The 22318-nt window shown below is 39.1% G+C and overlaps 1 protein-coding gene across 2 annotated transcripts in view; it reads right to left on the bottom strand.

Annotated features, from left to right (window-relative positions):
* Positions 1-22318, bottom strand: part of LOC111143854 (autophagy related 7) — a 243616-nt gene that overhangs the window by 101657 nt on the left and 119641 nt on the right. The window contains exon 19 of one of the 2 annotated variants that reach the window (XM_022497813.1): positions 14809-14865. The exons of the other annotated variant lie outside the window; for it this stretch is intronic. Coding sequence (XP_022353521.1) covers positions 14809-14865 — 57 coding nt within the window. Of the gene's footprint in view, positions 1-14808; positions 14866-22318 lie in introns of those variants that run through there. 2 annotated transcript variants of the gene reach the window in all.

The following is a 22318-nucleotide window of genomic DNA, read 5'->3' as shown; positions in this document are numbered from 1 at the left end:
GAGCAGACACAACGCAGCCCACCCAGGGAAGGGACATACAACTGCCAATTCACACAATGCAATGGGAATTGTCTATTTTCATAAGGGCTACTCCAAGAGAGATTATTTGTGGGCAGGATGACTCATGAGAGAGACAAATGAATTCGCCCCACAGAGAAGACAAAGAGCTTGGAACATCACTGAAATGAGAAAAATTAGCCAAAACAGCTGCAGCACTTCAGGGCCTTTTAAATAGCCTCCTTCTGTCTACTTCTCCACCCCTTTCTAGCTGTTCCCTCTCTCTCATTAAACACTGATGAGGCTTTGCTTTTGTTGGCTCCAAGGGCTAGCTGAAGCTGGGAAATAGTCTTTTTAGCAAGCATATCGTTTTATCCCTTAGAGTTTTCTGGTATTATCTTTTGTGAAGATGATTCTGAATACTCCTGAAACTCCCTGGCTTGTTTTTAGGTGGAAAAAAAGTTAATAAAGCTCGTGGACAGGACTTTCTGCATTTCAAGGACATCCAGTGCTCAGCCCCATGGCAAGAAGGCCCATGACTTCCTCTGCTCTCCTCTGGGAATCCAGAGACCTCTCAGTCCCCTCAACATCAAAGTGACCACCCCTCCTTCTACTGTACAGTGAATGTTCTCACTGGAGTATGGCTCTCCAGGCATGGTGGAAATTGCTGCAGATACTCCATGCTTGGTAAGAAAGGAGGGGCTGTTTGCAATATCCTCTCTGGGTTTCCCGGATTGCTCAGTTCAGCAGTCAGTGGGCCTATCCCCTACCGGACTGGAACGGGGCCTGCAGGAGCCCAGAGACTATGCACTTCCAGCACGCAAGAACTGGGCCTCCCTCGGCTTGCCAACTGGCACACAGTAGGTGCTTATTGAATGACGGTCAACTGTGGAATATTATTGGTAACTTGGAGATAGACTGTGCATAAAAAATACTAAACAGAATGGGTCTAAACACTAATGTCTACAATACTTGCTGTTCCAATTAAGTGTTCAGCTCTTTGACTTTACCCAGTAAACCTCAGTCCCCCAATCTTAACAAATTCTCAACTCTAAGGTGACTCAACTTTAAAGTGCTCTTTATTATGGGTCTCAAGCCTGTGTAAAGTAGTTAACTGGTTATGTAAATGTAAGTTAGTTAACTGATTCCCCAGTCCTCAAGGGCTAACTCCAAAGGACTCTAATTCACATAACATACAATCTGCCCATTTAAAGTGCACCATTCAGTGCACTATTCACAGAGTTATGCAACCATCATCACAATAGAATTCCAGGACATACCATCTCCAAAAGAAACCCAGTACCTATTAGTGGTTACTCCTCTATTTTCCCCCAACTCTCTCCCTACCCCTAACCCACCACCCCCACCAGCTCCTGGCAACTATCAATCTACTTTATGTCTCTGTAGATTTTCCTATTCTGGATATTTTATATAAATTGAGTATCACTCATTTTTTTAAAGGCCCTTTATTGTATTTTCTATGTATGAGCTTTCATACCAAGTGCTGGAATCACAGACTTAAGTAAAATCCAGTGCCTGCCTTCCAGCCACTCACAATCCAACAACAATTGCTGAACGCAGAACTCTCTACGTTTCCTATTGAGCATAACAGCCACACTGCATATTAGCTGGCAGAGGCCCTCTGTACCAGTGGGATACTGAGGCCAAAAGGCCCATCACTTCCCTTTGGGATCAACTCTACCATGTAGATGGTACCCAGTGCTCCATCTCACATGCTGATTGGGCCTACAAATGTCTACCTTTACTCCTATTTATTTGATCAAGCACCTGTACCTGACCTGCCCTTTTCAAAAGATTCTGTCCTTGGTAAAGACTCAGAAGTTTGGCGTTATTTTTAAATGCACCCAGCTTGTCTTTTTCTTTCCATCGAAATCAAAGGAATAAAGAACGGACAGTTAGCAGAGGGGCAGTGGGTGGAAGATGGATTAAATAGGTGATGGGGATTAAGGAGGGCACCTGTGGTGATGAGCACCAGGCGATGTATGGAAGTGTTGGATCACTATGTTTTACACCTAAAATTCATATTACACTGTATGTTAACTATACTGGAATTAAAACAGAAACACACACACACACACACATCCCCCAAAGGAGTATCTTTCTCAGGTTTCCAATAAGGTATTTGGGATTTTCCTGTGTGATAACGACCGTAGTTTGCATATCCAAGGTGGGATATACTGAGGTCTTGCTGTAGATCTTGAAAATAAGGTTAGCCTTGCAGAATGGAGTGAGTAAGAACAGACATGCCCGGGAAGACATTAGCTATGTGTGGAAGTTAGGCATCTGAAGAGACTGTAGAAACGCAGTCGAGGAGATTGGGAATTTCCATCTTCAATCAAAGTGACAAAGGACTGATGGCTGGAGATATATTTTAAGTAAGAGAGCTACAACCTATGTAACCCTAGATTGTTCGCATTTGGTAACAGGGTCCATGTGGATTTTTAAGAAGTCTCAGAATTCACGAAAGAATTTGTTAATGTCTCTGCTGCTGTCCAGAACTTAGCAAGGTGATCTCACTGGAAAGCAGATCCCTGCAGAACTTGGGGTATCACAGCTCCAGTGCAGTGATCATGAAATCTTCTAATTACCAACTGTCTCCCCAGGTACATATGGGGGGGTGGACAGAACAAATTAAACAGCCTCACTTATACATCAATCTCTTATGAGTTTGGCTGTTGGGAAATTAAACCCTGAGAGTCTTCATACTCTGGCAAAACCCAGTTTCTGACTTGAAAAGGTAGGACCCATAGACCATGATGATTTACCAAAGCACAAATCTGGAGAACAGAAGTTTGAGAGGTGTGAAAACCATGGCCGAACATACAAAGGTCTGCCATTTAGAAGAGGAATACAACTAGCTATAGGCAGGACCAACAAAGCAGTTGTAAGAACACAGGCTCTGGAGCCAAACTACTTGGCTCTGACACTTACTAGCTACATGAACTTGGACAACTTAGCCAGCATGCACCTCAATTTCCTCCTCTGTAAAATAAAGTGGTTGTGAAGATTAAATGAGATAATCCAAATAAATGCTTAGTATGACATCTGGAACACAGTAAGTTCTCAGAAGTTAGCCATCATGTCATCACTGTCCAAAGACGACAGACCACCCTGTGAGAGGGGGCGTCTCCCAGAGTTCAAATCAAGGCAAAGATTTGTCAACTGAGGGCCAAATACAAACTTACTTACTTCAAAGCCCAGGACTTCCAATTAGCTCCTCAGCCCCTCAAACTCCTGCTACATACAATTCAAAACAAAAAAGCTATCTCAGTAGCCAATGTGTTGCTCATGTGAAACTGTCTTTTTTGGTGGGGGGGGGGGGCATTCAACCTATGTATACCTTATGTGCAAAGCAGCTGTTAGTAAAAAATAATAAGGGGACAAGGTGGTCCTTGCTCTCAAGAAGCTGAACATCTAACGGAAAAGAGAGGATCACAGAACCACACAGCAATACAGACATATATGTTGGATTTAAGCAAACCATACATTTGGCGCTTAACTTTTTATTAGAGAGCCATAACCAAGAGAAGGCTCAGGGAACTCACTCCATTCTATGGAACATGACAAACCTATTAGTATACTAAACCAAAATCAATCACATTCTCTCTCCCTCCATCTCTCAATCTCCTTCTCCATTTTTCTCTCTCTCCTTTCCATTCCCTTCAGGGTGCAGCAAAGTAGCACGATGGCTCTGGGACCTTCCAGTCTCAAATTCTCAGGCTCATGTGCTGGCCGGCCCATGGCAACAACTAGTGAAGGTGGACAAGCTGCTTCCATGTTGCAAGTTCACACAGGATTCTCTGGCAGGACACTGAAGGCTATTTTTTATTTGTAACTACTGCTTGAATATCCTTCTGCCTCTCAACTGTTAAATCCAGAGAAGAGAAGACAAGTGGGTTTTCTTCATCATGTAGCACAGACAGGCTCTCACATACTTATTGAATAAGGCAGGTTTATCCCCTGGCTATTACAAGTAACATCTGTAAGAAAAACCACTGATCCTTATTCTCTTAGAGTATCCCCTTCTCCCCACCTTGATGGGTTCTTTCTGTGACATTCCAACCACAGTTCCGGGCTTCTTTTAGGTTCCACAGGATCTGGTTGCTGCATTTTAAGCACATTACTCTCCTGTAAAACGTCAGGTAGGGGAGAGAGGCCCCTTGGTCTGCCTTGCATTTTGTGGACAAATACCCAGGACCAAAGAACACCAGGAGGCTCCATTCACGTTGGAACAGTCACCAGTTTACTGATTGCTCTGTTGCCTCAAGAAATTCATAGCACCTTCGGGCAAAGGAACAACAGTGTGGTGTTTATTGAACTCTACATCTGGTAGCAATTTGTTCAACAGCAACCAGCTTTCCCCCCTCCTTCACTTCAGTCAAATAATCCACAGGGGCCCATAATCCCCCACAACTGTTCATTTGTGTGAAGCCTGTATTGTGTCTTTATGTTCCTAATTACAGATCTGGGTTTATCAACAAGTTTCACCATGGTAAGTAATTTTTAAGACTGCAGAGGAGACTAAAGGCCCATGTCTTGAGGCAGGGACACTGCTACTGACCATTGCTGTCTGGACTGAAGAGGAAGTGGCATACTGGGCCCTATCCACAGCTCCCCTGCCCCCATTTGGTCAGAGGAGGCAGCCAGAGCACAACCCTTCCCCACCCTAGGAGGTATAGCCTTATTATGGTGTGTGGGAGCTTGGGAGAAGGAATAGCTGAGTTTTATCCTAGAATTAGACATTTGCGTACTAGAGAGAAAGAGAGAACCCCTATGCTTCGCTCTAGGAGACAATTCTTTCTCCCTTTGGAGGCTGGCTGTGAGGGAGACTGAGCAGCTAGTTTGCTAAGGCCTCAATGAATAAAGAGCACTTAGGGATACCAGTAGTTAGGTGAGAAGATGAGGTAAATTCAGAAAGCAGAGTAAGTCAAGTTTGGGGGCAAATCTGGGGACTAGCCCCTCCTTTGGAGGGGACAATGCTGCTCTCACCTTCACCACATGGTTCTAAGGGAGGCTGCCAATCCCCAAACCCGGCCTGTGGCCCAATCTGGCCAGTCACAGCAGCCCATTCCTGTCTACTGCAAGTGGTCCAGAGAAGGCATGTGACTCAAGCCTGGTCAATCACAGACTATGTCCCAGGGTTTCCCTTTTGGAGCCACCGGAGAAGATATTCTGAAGGAAGAATGAGATTTTGGAACTGCCTGAGGCCATGTTTTTTGCTAAATGGGAAAGAAAGAGTACCTGTTTGCAGTGAGAGAAAATGGTGCCAACAAAGAAGGAACAAAGAGGAACAATAAAGAGAAAAATGGTTGTGACATTAAATCCTTCTCTGTAAAGTCCCTGGAGCCAAGATTCCATGGCTTAGCTACACATTCTTTATATATGTTAAAGCCAATTTGAGCTTTTGGTTTCTGCCATCACGACCTGGGTCTAGAGGGCTACCAAAGGTGTTTCTCTGATAATGATGGCTATGATGGCCAACTGAGTAAATGCAAATAAACACTCCGAAAAACACGTGCCACATAAGTGTCAGATAGTGATCGCATACAATCACATGTTATTAGAGGCAGGTGTGCACTAGAAAAATGGCTGACTGGACACCAGGAGAGGGGTTTCTTTAAAAAATTCTCATTTGGGGGACTTCTGAAGACACACAGAGATACATGGAATGGTACAATGCCTTCTCTCAGTACCCCTCCATAGGTCCAGTAACCACTGACCCATGTGCATGCCAGGATAGCAGAGGCTTTGACCAACTCCTCCTGGAGCACAGCTGTTCCCTTTGTGCCTTGGTTCCAGGCCTGAGAAGCTCCTTGTCTGACTGGAAGTGAAAGTCTGGCTTCTGGCAATGGGACAGAATCTTATAGCAAAAAACCAAAAGTCAGGAATTTATGAGTTCAGCCTTATCAGGCTGTACTCGGCCCAGACTCATAAGCTGACATAGGCCTCATGCTTTCCAAGGCTCATTTATGATTTCTTAGCATTGTCTTTGGATGTGTATTTTGTCATAATAGAAAACCCTATTAGTGTTGCAAGAAAATCAGCTACAAAAATTTTTTTTTGAACACTGACACTACCTTTCCTTTGTGGACTAAATTAAGGAGTTTCCTCCTCTTTTTTTTTTTTTTTTTTTAAGATGTATGTATGTACGTATTTATTTATTTGTTTGAGAGAGAGAGAGAGGAAAAAAAAAAAAACACCAGCAGGAGGGACAGAGAGAGATAATCTCAAGCAGACTCTTTGCTGAGTGCAGAGCCTAATGCAGGGCTTGATCTCACAACCCTGAGATCATGATCTGAGCTGAAACAGAGTCAGATGCTCAACCGACTGAGCCACCCAGGTGCCCCAAGTTTCTTCCTCTTTAAAACTCATTCACAGGGGCACCTGGGTGGCTCAGTGGGTTAAAGCCTCTGCCTTTGGCTCAGGTCATGATCCCAGGGTCCTGGGATCGAGCCCCGCATTGGGCTCTCTGCTCAGCAGGAAGCCTGCTTCCCTCTCTCCCTCTGTCTGCCTCTGCCTACTTGTGATCTCTGTCAAAATCTTAAAAAAAAAAAAAAAAAAACTCATTTACAAAAAGACATTAATGTTCAACAGAGAAATAGTGTCCTGGAATACCTAATATAGGGAACAAACGAGGATGATTCAAAGACTATTTTATCAATATCATGGAATGTTAGGTTAGAAGGGTTATGGAAATCTCTAATCCAACTCAATCAGATTTTCTAGTAGACATATGCTTTAAACATCGGTATTTTTGAAAAGACAATTCTAATGGACAGCCAGGGTTGAGAAGCACCCCTCTAACTCAGTCAGTACCCTTATTTAGTATATGAGGACACTAAGACAAACAGTTCATCTGGGATTAGAACACAGGTCTCCGGGCTTCATTGTATTTTTCAAGTGAATAATCAGGTCATCCTATTGTGTTTTCTTTTAACAGGGGCTACATAAGTGGAACATACAAGAATTATTACAGTTGAAATAGAGAAATAGAGAAATAAACCATCAGGAAAGAGGAATCCAAATTATTAATAAACATTAAGCTGTTTAACCTCCTGATAATAGGAAACTACAAATTTTTAAAGAAGCATAATGTCATATTGTTACACATCTAACAGATTGGCAAAAATTCTTAAATATGACAGTACCAGGATTTTGGCAAGGATATGTAGCCATAGAAACTCCCATACAATCACTTTAAATTGGTACAACTGCTCTGAAAGACGGTTTGCCATGATCTAATAATGTTCAAGATTCACATTTTCCATGACCCAACAATTCTGATCTTAGTTATATGACCTAGAATGTGCATTTTCAATGTGGGTAATATTATTTCCACAAAAGAACAAAACTTGATTTTTGATAAGGGAAAAAATCTTGGCTATCACAATGGCTTATGGCCTTCCAAAGCTCAACTCTGTCCAACAAAATCCTACTCTTTAGGATTAATTTTACAGTTTTTAGTTTAAAATTAATCAAGTTTTCTACTTAGGAGAGCTGATATAGGAAAAAAAGGTTGAGAAACACTGACAGAGAAACCCTGCTTATGTAGCGTAGGAGATAAATGTAAGAATGCTATGACCCACACTCTTTATTATAGTCCAAACTGGACAGGCTACAGGTATCCATTTACAGTAGAATCGACAAACTGCAGCATGTGTAAACTATAAAATACTATACAGCAACAAAAAGGAACAAATTTCAGCTGCACACAACATGTGTAACCTTCACAATGGTCAGCAAAAGAAGCAAAACACAAAAGATCATATAGGGCTTACTCCCATATATAAAAGTTCAAAGTCAGGCAAGTGAATTATGTTGTTCATACACCCAACTAAAGCTGTTAAGTAAAGCAAGGAAATAACTATCATAAGAGTCAGCAGGGCATTTACTTCAAGGGTTGTGAGTCAGGAAGCCAAACATGAGACGGGTAAAAGGGAATGCTGTACTTTTTGATCTGGGTGTGAATACGACAATCATCCTCTTATATCATATACATAATGTTTTATGCTTTCTTCTGGTTTATGTGATAGCTCACTTGAAAATATTAAGATATAGGGGCACCTAGGTAGCTCAGTTGGTTAAGCGTCTGGCTTCGGCTCAGGTTATGATCCCAGGGTCCTGGGAACAAGCCCTGTGTCAGGCTCCCTGTTCAGTGGGGAGCCTGCTTCTCCCTCTTCCTCTGCCACTCCCTCTGCTTGTGCTATCAAATAAATAAATGAAATCTTTTTTTAAAAGGGGGAAAATATTAAGATAAAAAGAAAAAGGGAGGGGAGAAAGCTCTTGATCTTTGCCATTTTCATTTTCCTAAAGCATTGTTGGATCAGTGGTCATTCCTCTGCTCCACAATATAAAACTGTACCAAATGCACATGGTGCTTTCAGACCTTCACTTATATGATCTCATGAGTACCCTAGCCTTGGGTAGAGAGTCAGAAACCATCTTTCAAAGGAGGTTGGCACTTGAGTTAGACAGGCCCGCAGGAATACCAGCCAGACCCCATGGGGGAAGGAAACAGGACTTGACCAGATGGACGAGCTCAACCAAATCTCAAGTGGGAAGAGGATGGGGCAATGGGACAGAAGTACACAAGACAGAACTGCAGAGAATGCACAGGGGCATGTGAGAGACAAAGCTATTCAACAGTCCTTTTGAAGAGTTAATTTCAGAATAGAATAAGAATATTCTTTTAAAGATCATGATGAACTGAGAAGTTGCAACTGTTTGTTATTAGGAGGTTTTATTAGATTTATTTGAAAGTTAATGTGTTTTCTTATACCTGGACTGGAATCAAGTGGTTTTCTATAGGTTCTTCTACAACAAAAGCATTTGTTGCTAATGTTTTTGATGCTCAAGTTCCAGTTAATACAAATTATTTTAAGGGTTAATGAATGTTTCAAGTTTAATTCAAGACATTTATGTTCAAAGGCCTATGGTGTAGCAAGAAAAATAGTATTTAGAAAAACGATGGCAGTTTTCCATATGGCTCATTTGCATTTAGCCTTATGAGAACTGAGGCTTCTATTACACTTCTAAGATTTCAAAGCACATTATAACACCAACTTGGTGGGGGTAGGTATTATCCCATTTATCCCATTATACCTTAAGTTTAGTAGCATAATTAAAAACAAATCAATTGGGGCACCTGGGTGGCTCAATAGGTTAAAGTCTCTGCCTTCAGCTCAGGTCCTGATCCCAGGGTTCTGGATTGAGCCCTGCATCGGGTTCTCTGCTCAGCAGGGAGCCTGCTTCCCCCTCTCTCTCTGCCTGCCTCTCTGCCTACTTGTGATCTCTGTCTGTCAAATAAATAAATAAAATCTTTAAAACAAACAAACAAACAAATCAATCCATAGCAGCTTACTATATTGGTAATTAGAAACTCAATGATTTTGTCTTACAACAATAAGATCCAAATATTTCTAATTTAGCACTGATTTTTTTAACCAGATGGCTGAATAAAGACAAATGGGAGCAAGATTTTAACTTCTCTTATTAGGAAAAACTAAAGGTCAGGAACAAACAAGTTGTCTCTTATCTGTCCTTTTCCCATTGGTTAAGTCTGGAGATAGAATCATGAATGAGTAAAACCTCATTCCCACAGATTTTAAGATGCCGGTCTGTTCTTAAAGACATTTCAAGAATAAGAAAGCACAAGGGAGGCTGGCTGACCAGGCTCCAGGATGGAAGAGTGAAAGAAAACATGCTCTTCAAGAATGCCGTTGGAAGGAAACAGACAAAAAGCAAAACCACTCTTTGAAACTGCTCAATCTGAAAGCAGAGGTACTCTCTGTAAAGCAGAACACATCCGTATCTTCCTAGCTGCTCTCAGGCACATGAAGCATATTGTAAACCTCAAGATACAGATAAACCCTGAGCCAAGTTAAGTTTAACAGTGTCCAGTCAACTTAGCATATCAGTTCAGTTCTCTGAGCTGTAAAATGTAAGATCCATCTCATAAGACTGGTATGGCACCAAAGGCTAGGTACAAAAGTTCCATGAAAAATGCAGATGATGTAATCAGCATTAGTTGCTGTGTCTCTCTTGTTAATTTTCATCAGTGATCTCGGATGCTCCCACGCCACAGTCCATTCTGGAATGTCTTCTCTCCTTCTCTCCTACACTTGCAGTGCCAATCTTCAGGAACCAGTTCAAATCCAACTATTTCCCGGAGCCCTCTCTGCATCCTAGGCTCCTGAAACCTGCAGGACTTCCTGTGCCGTGTGTCCAGCTCTCTGTGCACACCTACTGCCCTGCAGCCTTGGTTACTCATCTGTTCTACCAACCTAACTGTGCCACGTCAGCCTCCTGAACACCTGGTGTATGTACCTCTTTGAATCCCCATACCGCCATGAACTTGACAAGGAGTCAACATTTGTTGATTGACAGAAGCCCTGATTAAACACGAACAATATTTAATTTAAAAACAATATACATCTTAGAACATCTCACATCCCTTCCCTCCTTGGTCTCCCACAGCTAATGGCAAAAAAAGACGGATCAAGACTAAGATTTCAGAACCAAGAGTCAATTTAATTTTATAGTACCAAAACATGGAAAGCCCCCAAATTCAACACAGCAGCTGTTATGTTTGCAAATGAGAAGGGTCAGCTGTAAAAATATAGCCCCTGGAATAACGGTCACAGGGCAAACTGCAGGAACATCTCCCCGGGACCTCTACTGCTAATACAGTCAGGAAGTCAGGGCCAGTGGTGCCCTCAGCCAGTGACCCTCCTCTTCCTAACCCCTACTTTCTCCGTGCCAGACTACATCTTGAAAAACTGTTCCCATCCAACAAAATGCACTACTTTCATCTTACTGTTTTTATAATTCAAAGGCATACGTAACTGTCAATAAGAACTTTTGATTGGATCAGGCTAACTGGCATTCCATTTCACTCTGAGACAACAGAATTCAGGAAAACCAACTTGATCAACGTAACTTCATGTCCTAAACGTTTTATTTCTGCTTTGGCTTTACAAAATATTGAAAATAGACTTCACAGTCCAATTCCTACCTCCTCAAAAGCCTCAGGCACTGGGCACCCACATGGGAGGATGAACAGGAACCCACTGCTCAGGGCCAGTTGGCTATGAAGTTTGGCTCAATGAGGCTACAATGCCAACGTGATGCCTGGAGATGCCTCACCGGGACAAGGCCTGCCCGGAGCAGCAGAACCTCTGAGCTACGCTGCCAAATAGGGGAACTGTCTCTCCCCATTCACAAATCAGAGTGTTAAGTGCTAAGAAAAAAGATGAAGTTCATACAGCAAGTGACTGATGCTGAATTTTTATTTCTTTTAAACTTTTTAAGTATATAGATATAAATGAGGAAAAAAGCAAACAATGGTTTAAAAGGTGCTTTTAAAATTCTGTGGATGACTGGGAAAATAGGAACACATACTGGATTTTAGATGCCATGAGGGAATGATTATTCATTATTTTGTAATAATAATGGTATTCTGTCTATATGAAAAGAATATTTGTATTCTTAGGTGATTCATGCCAAAAATTTAGAGGTGAGGTGTCATGGTATGTGAAACTTTCTTTCAAATGGTTCTGGAAAAGAGAAGGTGTGTGAGTGTGTTTGTGATGTGTTGTGTGGATGTGCTAGCCACAGAAAAAGGGTGAGAGGAGGTGAGCAGAGACTAAGGCTTAGAAACTAAGGCACAATAAAAATGGGGGAAAAAATCACTACCTCATCTAGACAAAGTTCATTTCTACAAACAATAAGCTAACATGCTCTGACAGCCTGTCACAACAGAAAAGCAACACTGCCCTTAGAAGCCAGAGAGAGAAAAGGAGAGAAGGAAGCACACAGGGTCCCAGCTATGTGCACTGGGGCTCTATGTTGTCTTTCTTTTCTCTTTGGTTAAACACCTTTATTGAGATATAATTCACATACCATATAATTCACCCATTTAAAAAAATATATTTTATTTATTTATTTGCAGGAGAGAGAGTGCGAGTGAGAGAGTGCGCACAATCAGGGAGAGGGAGAAGCAGGCTCCCTGCTGAGCAAGGAGCCCAATGCAAGACTCCATCCCAAGACTCCAGGATCATGACCTGAGCTGAAGGCAGATGCTTAACCAACTATGCCACCCAGGCATCCTTCTTTTCATGTTCTTATTGGATATGGTTATATCTTCTTCTGAGACATGTCTATTTAAATCCACTGCCCAGTTTTTAATTGGGTTTATGTCTTTTTATTACTGAGTTGCAAGAATTTCCGATATAGTCTGGATACTAGTTCCTTATCAGATATATGACTTGTAAAAAACCATTTAAATCACAAAGTTTTAAATTTTGATGTGCTCCAATTTGTCTTTTCTTTTGTTAGGTACTTTTTAATTTAACACTCACAACAGTTGTGAGGAGTAGGAATTATTGATCTCATTCCACAAATGAAGAAAATGAAACTCAAAGTTAGGCAAATGACCCAAGGTCTCACTCAGGGCTGCTGCATATGGTCTTGCCCTGCACACTGCAAACCGCTGATAGGCAGCAGTGTGGCCGTTTGTTGGAGCTCTGACGTGGACTCGGGCCATGTCACCAGCCAGGGGTCAGGTACTATGAGTATTATAGTGTAATATGGTTTGTTTTTAAAGAAAATCCTTGGTTTTTATACATGCAACATTCTAAAGATGTTGCCATTACTTAAGGGCTTTGGAATTCATCGTTGGAACCAAGAGGTTGCCAAGTGGCAGATTTAAGGAACACACTTGATTATGGTGTGGGGAGACCTAGTTTACGAAGAAGCCAAAAGTTCAGGGCATCAAGACTGGACAATGAGGTAAGTTAAATTAGGCTGGCTTACACCATATTGAATTTAAATACACCACTATACATACCAATCAATATAAAGTATGAGAAATACTATTTCATGGCTCAAAGTAGATCTAAATCTCTAAAGAATACAACAAAAATGTCCCTAGCCATGACAACCCAGACAGGATAGACACTAGAATAGTTAGAAAATGCATAAAAAGTAATCATCTTGATATATTTTAAAACATTTTGACGTAAAAACTGGCCACCGTTTTACTTCTTGGTCATACCAGCTATATTTGAAATAAAACCATCAGATTATTAGAGCTAAAAAGGACTTCACATATGGTTCAATCACTTTAATTTAAAGGGGGAAGTTGATAACACAAAATTTTCAAGTTATTCACACAAGTACTCAGGAGAACATGAGCAGAACAAGAACTAAAATTTAAGGATGCAGTTTCCATGTTCTATTTCTTAGTATCTGCTGTTTTAACTCTGCTTTTAGCATTTATGATTCTCTTCTCTCTCCCATACACCTCTAAGTGGATTATACCATCCAAGACTGCTCTTCGGAAGGGTGGAGACTCTGCCCAAACTTCATTGTTTATCCTCCAATTGGATCCTTCCCCAACACCAACTTATCGAAACATCTCAAATCCATGTAGATAACTCTGACAGCAAATAAAAGGGATTCATTTTATGAAGTGAGTTCTGAAGGGATACTGCCAAGCCTTATTTCAAAAACCAGGCTCTCATTTCCAATCTAAGAATTAAATGGCTTTCTGCCTGTTGTTTCTGCCTTTCCTCTGCAATTAGGGGAGAAGGCCAAGGCTGTGTCTCGAGGGATTGCTTCATAAGGAAAAATCAAGGCAGGATACAGTCTAAGGATGGGCCAGTGCAGGTTGGAAGTGGGCGAGCAGAGGCTGTGGGAAAAGTGAACTGGATTCATGAGCAGGCTAGGTCAGTCCCCACAGTGATTTCTCTCCATTGGAAACAGGTCTAAGTGCTGACACGGGGGTTTCCCAGAGCTTCTACTGGCCTCCAAAAGCATATTTGTCATCAGAGGCTCTTGATGAAACTGTACATAAATATCTGACTGTTGTTAAATACAAAACAAAACAAAAAAAATATTCCACAGGAACCAAATCAAAACCATCTGTGAGGGGGAGAGGCCAAAAACTCAGTGTAAGTGCAAAAGGCCTAGCAGAAACACTTGTTAATTGTGTTATTTACTTTGCTGAATAGTAAATTGTCATGCCAATGAAGTCATATCACATGACTAAAAATAATGTTTTTCATATGACTTTCCTGCTATGAGAGAAATGGGCACTTTATTTTCTAGAATTCTGAATTCTGTAGTAGATGAGTCAGAACCTGAGTTTTAATTCAGAATCAACCCTTTGGCTCAGTCTTCTTTATTTCTGCCAGCCTGTTCATGATTTTACATCTTGTGCTATTATTGGCATTAAACTTTATTTTTTAACGATCATTCGTTACTTTCTGATTCTGCAGAAAAAAAGTTCTGCTTAGCAAACGCTGGACAAAGATGTAAATTCTATTAATGAAGTGCTTTAACTGCAATCTTGCAATCATAGCTGCATGACACAGCATCAAATATGAATGATATAGTCAAGGGAAGGGAGGAAAACCTAGAGTCATGGAATGTGCAAACCTTTGAAAATGAGAATGAAGCATTTCAGGGGAATTGGGTTATGAAATTTTGTTACTTGAATTTCTCAGGGATATAGCTTGCTTTATTACCTCTCTTATGTACCAGTCTTTTCTCTCTACTTACATGGGGTTTGACATTATTTGGCATTTCCCACAGCACAATGTTGAACCCACAGTTGGAACTAACTCAGTACATGTGAACAGGTACTTGATGAAAAATAACCCTAAGAAGATAAGTCACAGCAAATTTTTATGGAAAGATGGCTAAGTCATTTGCATGTCTGATTTACACTGAGCCTTTCTTCAACAAATTCAGCAGTTTTAAAAGCATTTGGTCAGCACTTCAGCAACTTCATGACTTGGACATCTTGTGCTTCATCGACTTTAAGGCCATTTCCTTTTGTTCCAACTGGGATAAATAGACAGGGATGAACAAGAGAACTCGGGTCAATCTCCAAATATCTCAAAAAGGCTCTTGAAAGTAAAGATCAGAACTTCATGCAAAACTCCTTATTCAGATGGCAACATTTTAAGAGGGCAAAAGCTGGGGGTGGGGGGCTCTCCTCCATGGGGCCTTCTAATACCTCATGGGTAGAATATAACCATAATTTGGCAGCTAACATGGGCTACAGACTAGGGACATGGGTCTCTGTCTAAGACCCTTTCTTTAGGAAACACAACATTTGTAATAACATTTATGAGGGAGCATTTTTAAAATTTTAAGCTATAACTCAAGACAAAATTAATCTACCATGCACAATCCTCATTTAAATATTTTTTATTGCATCCTAGCTCTATAGCTTCTCCTCACTGTACTCAATGAAACAGGATTAACTTTCTTTACCTGCTAAGTCCATCTACCAGTCTTCCTCTTTTTCTCCAAACTCTATCATCATCCTATCTCTAATACCATTCAGTCATTTCTATTCATTTATTCCATTACCTCAAAATCACCATTACCCCAAATAAATTCATCTTTGTAAATCTAGTCTGTCCACCCTTCCCTTCCCTCCTTAACCACACTTCCAGTCCCCACTCTGCACCTTGCATCTCAACCCCTTCTCCCACAGAAATCAACCTGGTGATTTGTCTGTTAATCTTAATCTCAAGAGCAATGTGATTACACTAGTAACCTAGACTAAAATAATGGCAATCATCTGGGGTTATTTGATGATGGAAGAAAGGTGGGTGCAAAAGATTGGGTTGCATTAGTCAATCTTCCTAGATCTAGGTGATTCTGTCTTGAATATATTTTCCAATCCATTATTCCTGTGCTCCTTTCTATGAAAAGAAAGGGATTTGTAGTCTCTAGTAGGTTCAGCTTTGCACTCTTCCTTTATAAAGGGTCTATATTTTGGGAGATAGACCACAGGTGTTAAAGGATAGGGGACTGTTTAAAAGCATCAAAACTTTTCTTTCTTTAATGAAAAAAGAGTTATCTTTCTACAACATGGATGAGCCTTGAAACCATCATGCTAAGTTAAAGGCAGCAGACACAAAAGACCACAAATCATTTGATTTCATTTACATGACATGTCCAGAATAGGCAAATCCATGGAAACAGAAAGTACAGTAGTGGTTGCCAGGCCTGGAAGGAAGGGGGAAATAAGCAGTGACTGTTTAATGAGTATGGAGTTTCTTCTTGGGTGATGATAAGTTTACTACTAAACTTAGTAGTAAGGGTAGCACAACAACTCTGTGAATACACTAAAAACCACTGAATTGTACACTTTAAAAGGGTAAATTTCATGGTATATGAACTGCAACTCAATAAAGTTGTTATTTAAAAAAAAAACAACACCTTATCTGATTTCAAATAAGCCTGGCTCCAACTACATTCTCATGATTCTGAGTAACACACTAAAGACTCTTGGCCTCTAAGACCTTTATTCAGCCCTCTCCTATTTCCCTCCCAATTTTTATTTTTAAAGACAGCCTACTCATCCTTTAAAACTAACTGGTGATGGATGTTAACTAGACTTGTTGTGGTGATCATTTTGGAATACCTACAAATATCAAATCATTACATACTGAATACCTGATACTAATATATAATGTGATATTTCAATTATAGCTCAATAAAAATTAAATTAGAAATTAATTAAATTTTAAAATTTAACTGGAATACTTGTTTCCTTCTGTGTGAAGCTTTCTTTGACATCCCTACTCCCCAAGGCAGGAGTAACTGCTCTCTGAGCACTTAATATATATAAATGACTAAAATATTTTTGATGATATTAGAATGTACTATTTACATCTGTTTCTCATATTAGACTATGAGTACATCTCATTAACTTCTGTATTCAGTTACTAACACAGTGACTTGCTATCAAATTTTTTTAAAGCTGTTCAATAATTTCAGTTATAAAAAAAGAGTATTTGTACAAATACATATTTCATAAAAATGTATAAAATGATACAGACGCATATAATTATCTGGTTGAATCTTCTGCATTTTCAAAGTTGAGGCATAAAAAGAGCCCAAGATCATGAAATGAGATGGGATCAGGAGGGAGACAAACCATAAGAGACTCTTAATCTCACTAAACAAACTGAGGGTTGCTTGGGGGAGGGGGGGTGTGGAGAGGGTGGTTGGGTTATGGACATTGGGAGGGTATGTGAGATGGTGAGTGCTGTGAAGTATGTAAACCTGGCGATTCACAAACCTGTACCCCTGGGGCAAATATCTTATACATTAATAAAAATAATTAAAAAAAAAAAAGAGCCCAAGAGGAGAATTGGGCATTCTTGGTTACGTTGCTAAAATAAATAAAGCAGGACCTTTCTATATGGAATGAAGAACTTGTATTTTTATTACTCAACATCTGTTATTCCATGAGGAATCAAATATGTGAATCAAAATGGTATCTTCACACAGCTATATATATATTTTTTGAAATATATTTATTTACATATACATGCATATTTTTCATAGTAATGTAAAATAATGTAGGTAGGACAAGGAATGTTACTGTTATGAGGTCTTTTACTGAGCATTATCTTAAAACACAGCCTTATTTAAATGAAATACATAAAATCGTTAACAACCAACATAAAAAGAAATAATCGATATTAATAAAGTAATAGTAGGGGACTTTAAAAACCCCACTCACATTGATGGACGGATCATCCAAACAGAAAAGGAAACAGTGGCTTTGAATGACATATTGGACTAGATGGATTTAACAGACATATTCAGAACATTCAATCCTGAACAGCAGAATACACATTCTTTTCAAGTGCACACACAACATTCTCCAAAACAGATCACATATTAGGCTACAAAACAAATCTCAACAAATTAAAAAAAATCATACCTTGGATCTTTTCTAACCACAATGCTATGAAACTAGAATTCAACCACAAGAAAAAAATCTGGCAAGAGCACAAACACATAGAGGTTAAATAACATGTTACTAAACAATGAATGGGCCAACCAAGGAATCAAAGAAGAAATTGAAAATTACATGGAAACAAATAACATATACAATGACTCTTGGAATACTGAAAAATAAAATTATTTAAGAAAAAGAAAATTACATGGAAACAATAAAAATGAAGACACATGTCCAAAATCTTTGGGATACAGTCAAAGTAGTTCTAAGAGGGAAGCTTATAGCAATACAGGACTACATCAGGAAGCAAGAAAAATCTCAAACAACCTAACCTTACCCATAAAGGAGCTAGAAAAAAGAACAACAAAACCCAAGACCAGCAAAAGGAAGGAAATAATAAAGATTAGAGCAGAAATAAGTGAAAAAGAAGCTTAAAAAATTTAGAACAGATCAATTAAAACAGAGGCTGGTTCTTTGAAAAGATCAACAAAATGGATAAATTTCTAGTTAGACTCATTAAAAAAAATAAAGAGAAAAATTCATGTAAACAAAATCACTAATGAAAGAGAAGAAACCACCACCAACACCACAGAAATATAAACACTTGTAACAGAATATTATGAAAACCTATATGCCAACAAATTGGACAACTTAGAAGAAATGGACAAATTCCGAGAAACATGATATCCTAAAAATGAAGCAGGAAGAAATAGAAAATTTGAACAGACTGCCAGCAAAGAAATTGAATCAGTAATAATAATAATAAAAAAAAAAACAAACCTCCCAACAAACAAAAGTCCAGAACTAGACAGCTTCATAGGTGAATTCTACCAAACATTTAAAGAGGTATTAATACTTATTCTCAAACTATTCTAAAAAATATAAGAGGAGTAAAACTTTAAAATTCACTCTATGAGGCCAGTATCATCCTGATACCAAAACAAGATAAAGACACCACAAAAATGGGAACTACAGACAAATATCTCTCATGTATATAGAGATATTTCTCTATATCTCCATATAAAGATGGAAAATTCTCAACAAAATACGAGCAAACAGAATCCAGCAATATATTTTAAAAAATCATACAACATTCCTAAGTGGGATTTATTCCTGGGATGCAAGCGTAGTTCAACAGTCACAAAACAATCAATGTGACACATCACATCAATAAGAGAAAGGATAAAAACCAGATGCAAAAAAAGCATTTGATGAAGTACATCCATTTATGATTAATAACAACAATAACAACAACAACAAAACCCTCTACAGAGTAGGTCTAGAGGAAACATATCTCAACAAAACAAAGACCTTATGGTAAAAGCTCACAGCCAACATCATACTCAATGGTAAAAAACCAAGAGCTTTTCCCCTAAGGTCACAGGACAAGGATGTCCACTCTTACCACTTTTATTCAATATAGTACTATAAGTCCTAGCCAAAGCAATTAGACAACATAAAGAAATCAAAGGCATCCAAATTGGTGAGGAAGAAGTAAAACTCTATTTGCAGATGACATGATACTCTGTATAGAAAACCCAAAGACTTAAAAAAACTATTAGAACTGATAAATGAATTCAGTAAAGTCTATAGGATACAAAATCAATGTACAGAAATCTGTTGCCTTCATATACACTAATAATGAAACAGCAGAAAGAGAAATTAAGAAAACAATCCCATTTACAATGGCATCAACAACAATTAAATATCTAGGAATAAACTTAACCAAGGAGATGAAAGACCTGTACTCAAAAAGCTATAAAGCATGGATAAAAGAAATTCAAGATAATGCAAAGAAATGGAAAGACATTCCACGCTCATGAGTTGGAAGAACAAATATCATTAAAATGTCTATACTACCCAAAGCAATTTACAGATTTAGGGCAATCCCTCTCAAAATACCAACAGCATTTTTCACAGAACTAAAACAAACAATCCTAAATTTCTTTTAAAAGATTTTATTTATTTATTTGAGAGAGAGAAAGAGAGAGAGAGAGAGAGAGCAAGTGGGGGGAGGGGGAGAGGGGGAGAGGGAAAGAGAATTGCAGGCAAACTCTGTGCTGAGTGCAGAATCCAATGCTGGGATTGATCCCATTACCCTGAAGTCTTGACCTGAGCGAAAATCAAGAGTTAGAAGCTTAACCAAGTGAGCCACCCAAACAATCCTTTTGGAACCACAAAAGACCCAAAATAACCAAACCAACCTTGAAAAAGCAAAGTAAAACTGAAGATACCACAATTCCATACTTCAAGTTACATTACAAACTGGTAGCAATTAAGTCTGTATGGTACTAGCATAAAAACAGATGCACAGATCACTGGAATAGAACAGAAAACCCAGAAATAAACCCACTATATGGTCAATTAGTCTTCAACAAAGAAGGAATGAATATACAATGGAAAAAAAATCTCTTCAACAAATGGTGTTGGGAAAACTGGACAGCAACATGAAAAAGAATGGAATTGGACTATTTTCTTTCACTATACACAAGAATAAACTCAAAATGGATTACAGACCTAAGTGAGACCTGAAATCATAAAAATCCTTCAAGAGAGCACAGACAGTAATCTCTCCAACATGGGAAGTAGCAATTCTTTTCTAGATATATCTCTTGAGGCAAGGGAAATAAAAGCAAAAATAAACTATTGGGACTATGTCAAAATAAAAAGCTTCTGCCCAGTGAAGGAAACAATATACAAAACTAAGGAAATGATCTACAAATAGGAGAAGATATTTACAAATGGCATATCCAGTGAAAGGTTACTATCTAAAATGTATAAAGACATGATACAACTTAATACTCAAAAAACAAATAATCCAATTTAAAAATGGGCAGAAGACACGAACAGATATTTCTCCAAAGAAGACATCCAGATGGCCAACAGTCACATGAAAAGATGCTCAATATCACTCATCATCAGGGAAATGCCAATCAAACCACAATGAGATATTACCTCACATCTGTCAGAATGACTAAAATAAAAAAAAAAAAAACATAAGAAACAGCAAGTGTTGGGGAGGATGTGGAGAAAAAGGAACTCTTGTGCATTGCTGATGGGAATGCAAACTGGTGCAGCCACTATGGAAAACATTATGGAGGTTCCTCAAAAAATTAAAAATAGAACTACCCTACAATCCATTAATCACACTACTAGGTATTTACACCTCCCCCCCCCAAATAAAACCACTAATTGAAAGGGATACGTGCACTCTTTTGGTTATTGCATCATTATTCACAACAACCAAACTACAAGACCAGCCCGAGGTATCCACTGATAGATGAATGGATAAAGAAGATGTGGCATATAATACAATGGAGTATGATTCAGCCATAAAAAAGAATGAAATCTTGCCATTTGCAACAACATGCATACAGCTAAAGAGTATAATGGTACGTGAAGTAAGTCAGAAAAAGGTAAATATCATGATTTCAGCCTTATGTGGAATTTAAGAAATGAAACAAAAACAAAGAAAAAAAAAGAAAGAAACCAAGAAACAGACTCTTTACTATAGAATACTGATGGTTACCAGAGAGGAGGCATGGGGGAAATGGGGTTAAGTTAGGAAGAGTACACTTATTATGATGGAAAATAAGATGAAATTAAAAAAGCAAAAAAAGGGGTGCCTGGGTGGCTCAGTCGATTGAGCAGCTGTCTTCGGCTTGGGTTGTGATCTCAGGGCTCTGGGATCGAACCCCACAACGGGCTCCCTGCTCAGCAGAGAGCCTGCTTCTCCCTCTCCCTCTGCCTGCCGCTCTGCCTACTTGTGCTCTCTATCTCTCTGTCAAATAAATAAATAAAAATATTTTTTAAAAAAAGCAAAAAAAATTTTTTTTAAATTAAAAAGGAAAACCACAGCCCTATTTATTTAATTATTATTATTTTAAAAATTTACTTATTTGACAGAGAGTGGAAGAGCACAAGCAGGCAGTGCAGCAGAGGGAGAAGCAAGCTCCCACTGAGCAGGGAGCCCAATGCAGGGGGCTCGATCCCAGGACCTTGGGATCATGATCAGAGGCGAAGACAGTTGCTTAACCAACTGAGCCACCCAGGTAGCCCCCTGCCCTCCACAGCCCTATATAAAGCTTTTTAAGAAAATAAATGATCCTTCTCTAATATAAGGATCACAAATTCTAACACCTGCAAGGGTCATTAACTCAAGAGCTTCTTTTAAATGGAGAGTATCACCTAAAAAATAACTTTGGGCAAAAAAACAAGTGTGTGTCTCCAAAAAGGAAACCAGGTGATAAGGAACAAGTGTAGAAGATTTACTTTACATGTGGAATATTTTTTATACCTTTAAATTTCATATAAAGTACATTATTTATCTATAAAATTTGCATCCTGGCTCCAGCTAACCAATCACTATTAAGAAATGCAGGCCTGGGCTCGCCAGATCTGATTTTTCAAAGAAATTAGAAATGGGAAAATTCAGATTTTTATGTAAAACTCATAAGTTTTAAATGTTGACTTTATTCAGAATTTAGAACACAGGGGAGGGCCAAACAAAACACACCTGCAAGCCAT

The sequence above is a fragment of the Enhydra lutris genome, unplaced genomic scaffold, assembly GCF_002288905.1.
Source record: "Enhydra lutris kenyoni isolate GAN:26980312 unplaced genomic scaffold, ASM228890v2 scaffoldscaffold10, whole genome shotgun sequence".
Taxonomy (NCBI): domain Eukaryota; kingdom Metazoa; phylum Chordata; class Mammalia; order Carnivora; family Mustelidae; genus Enhydra; species Enhydra lutris.
The sequence above is the reverse complement of the archived record's forward strand: the minus strand, read 5'-3'. Positions and strand labels throughout refer to the sequence as shown.